Source organism: Echinops telfairi, unplaced genomic scaffold (assembly GCF_000313985.2).
Source record: "Echinops telfairi isolate 266 unplaced genomic scaffold, ASM31398v2 ScPeMD7_7458;HRSCAF=8496, whole genome shotgun sequence".
Taxonomy (NCBI): domain Eukaryota; kingdom Metazoa; phylum Chordata; class Mammalia; order Afrosoricida; family Tenrecidae; genus Echinops; species Echinops telfairi.
In genome coordinates this window covers 10,595,946-10,608,177 of record NW_022111358.1, presented here as the reverse complement: position 1 = coordinate 10,608,177, position 12,232 = coordinate 10,595,946, and the positions used below count along the sequence as shown (strand labels likewise).

The 12,232-nt window shown below is 44.5% G+C and overlaps 1 protein-coding gene across 1 annotated transcript; it reads left to right on the top strand.

Moving 5' to 3' along the window:
• The first annotated feature begins 303 nt into the window (after window positions 1-303).
• On the top strand, window positions 304-11,750 carry SLFN14. Its single transcript, XM_004706966.2, has 4 exons — window positions 304-1,351; window positions 4,120-4,248; window positions 7,844-8,558; window positions 10,889-11,750. Exons 1-4 carry the CDS (start codon window positions 304-306, stop codon window positions 11,718-11,720), a joined length of 2,724 nt encoding a protein of 907 aa, XP_004707023.1. The 3' UTR covers window positions 11,721-11,750.
• Window positions 11,751-12,232: the final 482 nt, after the last annotated feature.

Genomic DNA, 12,232 nt, shown 5'->3' with positions numbered 1-12,232 from the left:
ACCCCAGAATCCTGGCTGCAGGCTTCTTAACATATGAGAATAGTAAATGCATCCGTGAGCTCTGTTCCCGTCCCTCTGTTTCCCACAGGGAGGGAAGGCATGGCCTGAAAGGTACTATGGTCAGAAAGATGAACATTATTTTCTGCTGCTCAAGGGTGTATCTCTAATACTCTGTAGCTGTGAAGAAACGATTACAGTTTCTGGATTAATTGTTGTCAATGCAGAAACAACATTTCTGTCCTGATTTGTCCTTCACTAGGACCACCTCTCTGAGGTTGTTTGGGGCACAGCGAGACGGGTGAAATGGAGCGTCCCCAAGGTGATCTGGACCCACCCTATCCCGAGAGAGTTCTCGAGGTAGGCCGAGTGACTTTGGGAGAAGAGAAACGGAAGAAGATGACCAACACCTCTTTGAAAAGAAGAGAGAACGCTAAAATCACCCAAGCTATCTGTGCGCTCTTAAATTCGGGAGGGGGCATCGTTAAAGCAGAGACGGATGATAAGACGTACAGCTACCGCCGCCATGGACTGGGGCAGGATCTGGAAACTTCTTTTCAAAAGCTTCTTCCTTCAGGCTCACAGAAATACCTTGACTACATGCAGCAGCAACATCATCTTCTGATTTTTGTGAAGTCGTGGAACCCGGATGCTTTCAGGGTCCCCCTAAGGATCTGCAGCCTGCAGTCCAATTTGTATCAGAGAGACGTGACGTCCGTCATCAACCTGAGCGCCGGCAGTGCCCTGGAGTTTCTCCGAGAGCAGCAGTGCGGAAGACCAAGAGTGAAGGAGTTACACTCGCAGAGGGCCCCTGACATGTGCGTTGAGGAAGAAGAAGATATGAAGACATCGGCCTTGGAATTCTTTACAAAGGACAAGCTCGTGTATAAGGAGAAACTCAATTTTACAGAGTCAACCCACATCGAGTTCAAAAGGTTCACCACCAAAAAGATTGTGCCTCGGATGAGAGAAATGCTGCCTCGTTATGTTGCTGCCTTTGCCAACACCCAAGGGGGATACATCATCATTGGGGTGGATGATCAAAGCAAAGAAGTGTTTGGCTGTAAGAAGGAGAAAATAAACCCCGACTTACTAAAAAAAGAAATCGAAAACTGCATCGAGAAACTGACCACATTCCACTTCTGCCCTGAGAAGCCAAAGGTGAATTTCACGACTAAAATTTTGAATGTGTATCAGCAAGATGTCCTGTATGGCTATGTCTGTGTGGTGCAAGTGGAGCCCTTCTGCTGCGCAGTGTTTGCAGAAGCTCCGGATTCATGGATCCTGAGGGACAATTCTGTCACGAGGCTGATGGCCGAGCCCTGGGTAGCTCTGATGCTGAATGTTCAGTCAGGTAAAATGGGAGCAGAGTCACTGGCCAAGGGGCAGGGAGAACTCCCTCCTGGACCTTTCATGCATCTTTGTCCAATAGGCTGGTTAGCTATGCTGGTTCTGTTTCTTTGCTTTCCCTGCTTTTGAGAGCAAGGGAGCTTCCTGGGGTTGCTTAATAGTCTCGCTTTGGGTCTTGCAATCCATTGCCTCTAGTATTTTACCACCTTTAAACCTTCGGTGACTGCAGTTCCCCCTAGGACATATAGGCTTTGGCCGTGAGGTTTCTTTTAGAATCAGAGGCCTCGCATAACAAATCAATCCTTGCTTCTTCAGTTTTTCCTAAAGTTCCATCACCTAATTCATGCTCATCCAAAGAGACTTTAGCTTGCTTTTCTAGATTAGGATCGCTCACACAAGACTTCTCACTACACTGATAATCCTCATACTCTTCCTCCTGCAAAGGTACTAAAACCATCTTAACTTGAACCCACACAGACCACATCTCCACAGGCATACTCTGTCCTTCCCTGTGAGCTTTTCTTAAGTTAATGGCTACCTTATCCCAGCTCCATATCAAAGGTTCCTTCCTCTGGGAACCATGGAGTATACCTCTTTACTACTTTAGGAAACATCGCATCTTTTTTGTCCTTACTTTTACACCCTGTCTTTTCAGTAAGAAAATGAGCATAGTACCATAAGTTTCAGGTTTACTTTTACCTTGCCCCATTGTTCTCTTGAAAATACTCATTCACTATTTCCACTACTTATCCACCAATCCCCACACCGGATCCTCACTTCACACAATTTTCCGATTCACTCTACATTCCGGTGGGGCCATACAATTGTTACATGGGCTATAACTCGTGCCCCACATTGGGTGCCATTTGTAGTATAAATTTGAGGGGAGTTGGAGGGGGCCAGCCCCTCACCACTACTACTCTCGGGTTAAATAAAGCACAATTGTATGGTTGAGGTATATAAGTATTATATTAAAGTCATCTAGAGCATGAGAGATAGAGAAGATATTACAATGATGCAGTCAAAACACATTACATGGTAGCATTACTCAGCTCAGCCCAGCTTGGTGGTCCACGTGAAGAAAGTGGGAAGGGAAGGAGAATGGGAAAGGGAACAAGGGAGAGAGGATGGGAGAGGAGAGGGGGAAGAGAGGCTAGCGACCAGAGAGAGCCCAGCGAGAGAGAGCCAGAGCGAGAGAGATTTATTGCTGACCCACGCCTATATACCTTTTGGGGGTGTTCCAGCCCACTGATTACAAGTAGAGACATACATCACAGGAAGGGATTGCACTATAGGTTATACAGCAATGAGAGGGGGTGATCTAGGGACATACACGCAATAGGAAGAGGAGGGATTGGGGTATACATGTGACAAGATGGGTGGATCCTAGATACAGGATGGCAGCCTAACTTTGGATTTCACAGAGCAGGTTTGGCTTGTTCCTGGCTCAACTGATAGAGACCATTATCAGTAGGATGTGCACTCCTCCTACTGGAGCCTGTCCAGCAGCAGGGAGTGAGGAGACACTATGTCCCCTATGGTGTGGGGAGACAGAGGTCTGGCAGCAGGGAGGGTGTTTGTGAGCTGACCTCTGCCTACACCCCACACCCCAGGCTCTCTTTCATGAGCACAGACACATACACACACACAGATTGACAGACAGACGGACACACACACACACACACACACACACATTGGAGATCCTGCTACTTTCTAGTCCATTTAAACCCTGCATGCGACTTAAACAACTGTTGTAATCATTGTTAGCTGCCCTTGGGCTGATTGACTCCCATGCAATCATGTGGGCGGAGGAGAACTAGGCTCCATCACGCTTTCAAGGCTGTGGCATTTTTGGGGGGCAGATCACCAGGCCTGTCTTCTGGGGTGCCTTGTTAGTGGGCTCAAACCACCAGTTAAGCACTTAACCAGTGGCACCACTCAGGGACCATTAACCATTGGCACTTAACCATTGGCACCACTCATAGTTAAGCACTTAACCATGGCACCACTCAGGGAACCCTTAAACAACTATATGAAGCTATCCCAGGGGATTTCAAAAAGTCTGTGGAAAAACTGAATGAGATGATAAGGGGGAGAAAGGGGAAACTGACCACAATGATTGACATATAACCCCCTCCCAGGGGGGCGGACAACAGAATTGTGGGTGAAGGGAAACAACATTTAGTGTAAGACATGACAAAAATAATAATTTATAAATTATCAAGGGTTCAGGAGGGAGAGAAGGTAGGGAAATGAGCTTATACCAAGGGCTCAAGTAGAAAGAACACATTTTGAAAATGGTGATGGTAACATATGTACAAATGTGCTTGACACAATGGGTGTATGTATGGATTGTGATAAGAGCTGTAAGAGCCCCCAATAAAATGATTTTTAAAAATACACCCCAAAAGAGAAGAAGGGAATTTTCCTACGAACTCTTAGAAGCTGCCTTGTCTACTGTGCTGAACCTTTGCCGTCACCACTAGCTGCCTTTCCCTTTTAGAGGGGACCTAGACTCCGAATATTAGAAGGAAACCATGGCAATCACCAACTCACTGTGGTATGACACAGAGGTGAAATGGCTTGCTCAGAAAGAGCTACACAGTGAGTTGGCAGAGGTATAAACCAACTTCCTTCCCTGACATATGTGGACTGTTCGAGGCACAGGAAGTGTGAGATGCACGGCACATGTTCTCAGTAAAAGAGCCAGGAGGGAGTGCTTTTGCTTTGTTTTGTTTCTCGTCTGAAGCACGGTTCCATGTGTTTGTTTAGCTCCTTCCAGCTGGGCCACAGATGACAGCTCTCGCCTGATCCCACCAGTACTGTTGGCACCCAGAGCCCGAGGATGTCCCGTGAAAGTCCTGGAATTCAAGGAGTCTCTGCAGCAGCGTTCGTTTCCGGGTACTCCTTTGTCATTTGCGTGGAGGGGTTATTTCTGTTCTAAAATCAAGTGGGGGAGAAATTGGCGGCAGCCAGTCCAAACTTTCCTCCCTAGTGCACTAGGTCAGATCAAACATAAGACTTGGATATAATTGTCCTGAAGGAACATGGTGGACCCTTGTTTAATCATCATCAAAGCTTCGTTATATTTTCAACACCTCTTTGCTGTGTGCTGTTGGGCTTCCCGTTATATACACAGAGCTTTTATTCTCCACATTTAAGCAGGCTGAGAATTCCTTAGGACTTAGGCATTTTTTCGGCAATAAAAGGATGACCCCCTGATTTCCTAATTCTGAAAAAGCCATGGGACCCATGGAACTTCTGAAGTCGAGGTTCCTCAACCTTGGCACTATTAACATCGGGGCCAAATATTTTGTTTTGTTTTGAATTGGTGGGATGATGTCTTGTGCCGTGTAGGGTATTTGAAAGCATCTTTGGCTCTATCACTCCATGTTTTAGCATCCTTCCAATTATGGCAACTAGAAATAGCTCCAGAAGTTGCCAGATGGCCTTGAAGAGTCAAAACTATCCTTGGCTATTAACCACTCCTCTAAAGGAAGTCTTAGTTCCACGAAAGCATCCGGTTCACAGAAAAGACCTTTGACAGAAAGGAGAAGTAGGCCAGGTGCGGTTGAAGAACGGGTTCCAAGAAGGAGTCTGTGAAGACTGTTTCCTGGTGAGGCTTCCATTTGTGAGAATTACCAGAGATGAAACCTTTTGATCTCAGGCCTGGCACCTACAGAGGAGGCGTGTCTTCCCTGTGAAGACAAGGAAGCCCGTAGTTTATGGCTTCAGCCATTTTCTTGCCATGACATTGCACTAGGAAACCTTACAAGACACTTGTGTATGTTCTGTTGTTTTTGGAAACTAGCTTGTGTGTCACAAAAGAATTGAAGTCAGCTTCAATTTTACTTTCACTCCTTTTGTAATCACTCCGACCAGGGTTTAGATCTGATGGGTAAGGGAATTGCAGGGTCTTTAAGGCTGTGAGCCTCTGTGTGTGTGTACTACAGGGTTGGTTTGCCCATTCCTCCGCAGATGGAGTGCTTCTAGCTAGTACAGAAATTGCTGCAGTAAGCATGGGTGCATGTTTTGTTCGTTATTTCTTGGGGTTACATACCACGTAGAGAGATGGCAGGATCATATGGCTTTTACATCCTCATTTGCTTAAGGAAGCACCATGCTGTTGTCCGTCCACAAGTCTGCAATCCCACCAGCAAAGCATGAGCATTCCAGTGTCTTCACATCCTCTCCAGCACTTATGATTTTCTTTTTTAATTTTATGAAGACCGTCGGTGTGAGGTGGTATCTCATCATTGTTTTAACATTTATTTCCCTTCCGGCTAATGTTCATGAGTATTTCTTCATATGATTGTATGTCACTTTAGTAAATTGTCTATTCATGTCTTATGCCCATTTTTCATTAAGTTATTTATGGGTTTTTTCTTTTTAAAGTATCATAGTTTTCTATAGATTTTTAAAAATTAGCCCTCTATCTGAGATATCATTGCCAAGTATTCTTTTCCCAATCTGTGAGTTCTCTTTTCAATCTTCTGATGTGCACACATATTGTATTTTATGAAGGGCCACTCCTCTATTTTGTCTCCTGTAGTGTGGGCATTTTTCATTATGTTTGGTCACGTATGCATGCTTGTTCAGGGGCCTTGAGTTTTTCCCTATTGATTCATTGATGATTGCTATAGAGTTATAGGGTTTATATTTAGGTCTTTAAATCCATCTTCAGTCATTTTCTTTTTATCATTTTATTGGGGGCTCTTAGAACTCTTGTTGCAAACCATAGATCAATTGTATCCGACATCTTCATACATATATTCCATTGTTCTTTTCTAGACATTTACTTTCCTTTGAGCCCTTGGGATCAGCTCCTCCTTTCGTCCCGCCCTCTTCCTCCCTGCCCCCAACCCTCATGGCCCCCTGATAGATTGTAGATTGTTAATTATTTTCAAATCTCACTCCGACAGCCATCACCTTCCCCTCTGGTTTCTGTTGCTCTTCCCCCTTGAGTCATTTTTATACACTGTACGAGGTATGAGTTTTTTTAAATTTCTTTCTTTCTTTCTTTTTTTTTTTTTTGCATGTGGACATTCAATTTTTCCCACACCATGTTGAAAAGTCTCTCTTCCTCACTTTATCAAAAATAAGGGATCTGAAGGTGTTTAATTGCATTTCTGGGTTCTTTGTTCTAATTTGTTGGTCTACATATCTATATGTAATCAAATACTAAGCTGTTTTGATTACTGCATAAAAGATTTTGAAATTGGGGCATGAGAGGGCCTACACCTTTTAAATTTTTTAGTAATGTTCTGTTTATCCTGGGTTTCTTTCCTTCCCACACGAAGTTGGTGATGAGTGTTTCCATTTCTCTGAAGAATAGTGCTCAGACTTGAATCAGAACTGGATTGAGTGTATAGAGTGCTTTCAGTAATATTGACATTTTCACAATGTTATGTCATCCTATCGATGAACATAGGATACTCTTCTATTTATGTAAGTCTCTTTGATTTCTTATAGAAGTATTTTATAATTTTCTCTGTATAAGTGTTTTGTTTCTCTGGTTAGATTTATTCCCAAGCATTTTATCTTGTGGGTGGTCTTGCAAATGGTATTATTCTTCTAATTTCCAATCAGAGTCCTCTTCTTTAATATACAAGAATCCAATCGATGTTTTTGTTGTTGTTGTTGATCTAAATTGCCAAATGTTTCAATTAGCTCCAGCAATGATCCCTACAGGACCAGTGGTGTGAGTGGCGATACTGGGAGGGTAGAGGGAGAGTAGGTAGGAAAGAGGGAACCGATTACAAAGAACTATATGTGACTACCTCCCTGGGGGATGGACAACCGAAAAGTGCAGGTGAAGAGAGACGTCAGACAGGGCAAGGTATGACAAAATAACAATTTATAAACTATCAAGGGCTCATAAGGGAGGGGGGAGCAGGGAGGGAGGGGGAAAATGAGGACCTAATGCCGGGGGCTTAAGTGGAGAGGAAATGTTTTGAGAATGATGAGAGCAATGAATGTACAAATGCTCTTTACACAATTGATGTATGTATGGACTGTGATAAGAGTTGTATAAGCCCCTAATAAAATGATTTAAAAAAAGAGCTGTAAGAGCTCCCAATTAAAAAAAAAAATTAGCTCCAGCAAATTGTTTTCATTGAATCTTTAGAGTTTTCTATCTACAGGCTGATGCCACTTGCAAAACAGAGAGAGTCTTGCTTCTTCTTTGGGTCTATTTAATGCCTTTTTGGTGTTTTATAGCTCTGGCTAAGACTTCTAGGAGTATATTAAATAACAGTGGTGATAAAAGGAAACACTGTCTGATTCCCACAGGAGGCTAGGGGGAGCGGATGTTTTCAATTTCTCCCCATTAAGATTTTGACATATAGCCTTGATTATTTTGAAGAAGTTACCTTCTATTCCTATATCATTAAGAGTTTCAATCAAGAATGCATGTTCAATTTTATTGAATGGCTTTGCTGCATCGGTTGACTTTTGTACATTTTTGGTAACCTGCCTTTATTCTTCTAATTTTCAGTGCCACAGGAAGAGATACAATTTAAACCAGAGCCCCTCTGCAAGAAGTTATTCTCCAGTCACGAGGGCCTGGAGGAATTAATGAAGACCCAGCTGCCTCCTTGTTCACAGGGGATTGTAATATTTTCCAGAAGCTGGGCTGGTGATGTTGGCTTAAAGGAAGAGCAGAATGTCCTGTGTGACGCGCTTCTGATAGCAGTGAACAGCCCCCTGGTGCTCTACACGATCTTACAAGATTCCGGGTGGGTTGGAGGATTTGAATATGCCCGGAACACGGCTCGTGAGTTAAAGTGGAAGCTGGAAACTGTTGGAGGTTACACAGGGAAACTGTGCATCATTCCAAAGCCGATGCACCTGACCAGAACCCAGTCCACGTCCCGTGAGAAGCCTGTGCACTACCCCCACACCTACCGACTTGTGAATCGGAAAGAGACGGAAGACTTGCTGCAGGCCCTCGTGGTGGTCTCCTTGGGCTCTCGGTCTTTCCTGAGTGCCCGGCTGGGATGCGAGTTCCTCGACTTGCTCGTAGAGGAGCAGTGTGAGCTGCTTTCAGAGAGCCTGCAGGAGACCCGGGAACTGTCCGTCCACTGCTTTCCCGGAACCCGGAGAACAGCCCTCGCCGTCAGGATGATGGAGAAAATGAAGAGCTGGTTCCGCTGCACACCACAAGAGATCCTCTACGTTTGTGAAAGTGACGCCTTAAAGGATTTTGTGGCGTAAGAGTTTCAACACGTTAATACAACAGATACATTTTGTCTTCTCAATAGCATCACCAAAGTGATCTGTATTTGCAGTCTGAGACTTTGCACTGTCTTAGCTAAATACGTGCACTTATACATATTCACAATATACACATATACAACTGATCAGGAAGTTGAGTTAGAGGCAGGCAATTTATAGCGTTCAGGCTTAAATCTCTCTCTCCACACCCACTTACACACAAATCACACTCCAAGTGTGCATATATGTACAGTGAACCCTCGTTTATCGCGGTTAATCGGTTCTAGACCCTACCGTGATAAATGAAATTCTGCGAAGTAGGATTCCTTATTTGTAAATCAAATATTTTCGTAGTTAGAGCATAGAGGACATGAAAAAACACCCTTTAGTCACCATTACACTCGTATTACCCAATTTATTAAACGAAAAAGGGAAAATACACTAAAACATTTTGGACATTACAATGATCATTTATTATTTATTATATTATTTATGGCATCAAGCGTGTACAGTATGAGCCAATCAGTGGCAGTAATGACAGAGCATGTGCTGTTACGCAAAAACCGCGATAGAGTGAAGCCGTGGAGGTCGAAGCGCGAAGTGGCGAGGGTTCACTGTATAGCATTAAATGTCTAGAACTGGACTTGTTGGGTGGTTTGTTTTCCACAATCTGTGATCTTAAATTTAAGAAAAGTTCAAATCAATCTCTCTTGCCTAAACATCTTTTTCTTGATAGGCCACGCTTTGAGGTCATAGAGTGTTTCCATTCATAGACATTAGCTTTTACTGGAATTTGTATTAAATACTAATTTGCTTTTGTTTTTAAAGTATTTTCATTTGTTTGACTTGTCCTGAATAAGCGCTTTTAGGAAACATGTAAATTTGCTTCTGATCTAAATCTTTAACACTCAACAGGAAAAAATTGGGTTGTGACACAACTCATCAAATGGAGGCAGGTTTACTTAGATTTTTTATTTAAGTATTTATTCATTAGCCACTTTTGATCAACGTTATATGCTAGCCACTGTGTGAGCCAGTGTTAGACGGGAATGATATGGAAGATCTACTCACGTGAATTTAAGATGGACGGGGGTTGACTCGCATGCCCCGAATGGAGAAGGCCCTTGGACTCACTCTTGAGAAGCCAATAGCATAAGTTATATAATGGGGCAATTTTCCTAGGAAAGGGCACATCCAATTCGAAGGCAGGGAAAGCAAAGGACCCAAAGTGGAAGAGAGAGTGAGTGTGACTAGGGAGCAGGCGGTGAGGTTGGAAAGGAGGCAGATCCCAGACGATGAAGGGCCTTGTCCACTGTGCCAAGGCCTTTGCTCTTTGTTCTGCTTCCTAGCTCAGCTTAGGACCACTCGGTTCAACAAACGCTCAGTGAATCCCTAACGGGAAGGAGACACAGAGATGGCTGAGAATTCACACAGTCCAAACTGGAGGACAAGAAAAACATCAGTAATTACAACTCGGGCATAGGGAATTACGTTTCTCAGGAACGGCCTACGTCAGAGGGGCTTGGGTGGGGAGTGCATTGATGAAGTGCTCAACCGTTAACATTGGGGAATCTGTAACATTGAGAGATGGCAATTGGGTTCAAATGAGAGGAGCCAAGAAACAAACCGCAGCTGAACACACACACACACACACACACACACACACACACACACACACACACGGGTGCTTAAAAATGAAGGGAAATTAGGCTAAGGAAACCCAGTCAGCCTATCGAGTTGCTACCCTCCCTGACATGGAATGAACTCAGCAACCATTGGTGATGGCCTCACCCAAATCTCCAGTGGTTTCTGTGAGCATACACTCTGGTTTTGTACCATCAGTTGAGTGGGGAAATCGACATTAGTCGTGAGGCACTTGTATGAGTGCTGACCTCTCCTGTGTCTATTAACTAGGATCTGCCTGTGGGTGGCTGCTCTCCAGAACTAAAAAGGGCAGAGTAAAGAAATGGTGGTAACATGTGAATTACTACTGAGACTTCCTCTAAATGCTAAAGAGCTAATCTTCAAGGATGATTGAGCAGCAGAAATAGGGTTACTCATTTAAAAAATAAAACCCCCTAGTTGGGTTCATTTCAAAAAATTTTGCATACAGATTTAACCAGATTACTCCAAAGAGTAGGCTTTTAATTTTATAGATGCCATCTGTCAGAGAACTTGCATGGAGAGCAGTTTGGTAGCATTCCGGAAATGACTGAGTTGCTTACTGAGTCAGCCTCAAGATGAGATTTGGTCTTTGATGACAGCTCAGGCAAGCTTGTCCCCTTTATTTCTATACCTGAAATCCTGTTTTCTTTTATTCTTCCAGCCAACAAACCACCTGCCAAGCAGTGACCAGGAAAACGTTTATGCGCGGAAAGTTCCCAATGATTAAACACATAGTAGTGGATGAAACTGAGACTTTTTGCAGTCAGTATGATGATTGGTACACAAAGGCTAAAAATATCACCCATCCGAAGGGGAAGGGGGCTGGGAGTGAAAACCTTCCACGGGGGATTCTCTGGATTTTTCTGGACCCTTTCCAAGTCCATAATGTAGATGGCAGCGGCCTTCCCCCGCCATCAGCTCAGTTTCCTCGGAAAATTGTCCAGGGGATCCATTGTGCCCTGGAAATAGCCATGGTCATGAAAGAGGAAATGAAGAGGATCAAAGAAAATCCTCCTCGCCACATGTCCGCAGAGGCACCGGCCTTGTTCCAGGAAGCTGCCTACGAGGAAGCAGTGTGTGCCCAGGCTCTGCTGGGGGCGTGCGAGACGGAGACCAACGTGTCAGAAGAACAAATCGTGAACTCCGTGGCAGAAAGATGCCATGGTCTATTCCAGGGTGGCTACATGCCCAACGATATCGCAATTCTGTGCAAGACAGAGGAGGATAGAGAGCGTTATGAACTTGCGCTGCGAAAAGCAATGGCATTAACTGAGAGCGATGGAGCAGGGACGGTTGGGTTTAATCGGGCTGCTGATGTTGGAGGAAGTCACATGGTGCTAGACAGTCTTCAGAAGTTTTCAGGCCTACAGAGGAACGTTGTGTTTGGCATTAGTCCAGAAAGCACACTGTCAGAGAGGTTTCACAGGCTCTGCTTTGCCTCCAGAGCCACGAAACACCTCTACCTGTTTTACGAAAAGAGGGGAGCCTTCTGAAAGTCCTGCCGCTGACACAGGACGCGAGAAAGAGCAGGGTCAGGGCTCCCAAGCAGCCGGCAGCTATTCCTTTTGAGTTATTACAAGCGAGTTGGAATTGGAAGGATGATCAGCATGGCCTGACGCCACAGAAGCCTCTTGGTACGGACCTCTCTACTCTATTTGCAGTGCCACTGTCTCCCCCCCCCCCCCACTCATTCACATCCCCTGGGAATTCACAACACGCTTATTGGATCTCCACTCTCAGTTTCCCTAAATCTGATCCAGGCTTCATCCGGCCACCCGAGAGGCTCTACTAAAATGGAGAAGCGTACCTTCTAAAGCCTCCAGCTCATGTATCTTCAGAGCATCCCTGCTACCCCCAAGCCAAACCAGGGGCTCCGTGGAAGATGACGAGGCTGTTGGCACCTGTAAAGATTGACAGGATTGGAAACCCTGTGTGGGGTCGCTATGAGTTGAAAGCGACTTGCATGGCTCTGGATTTGGAGTTCTGGTGCGTTTTAGACAGCATA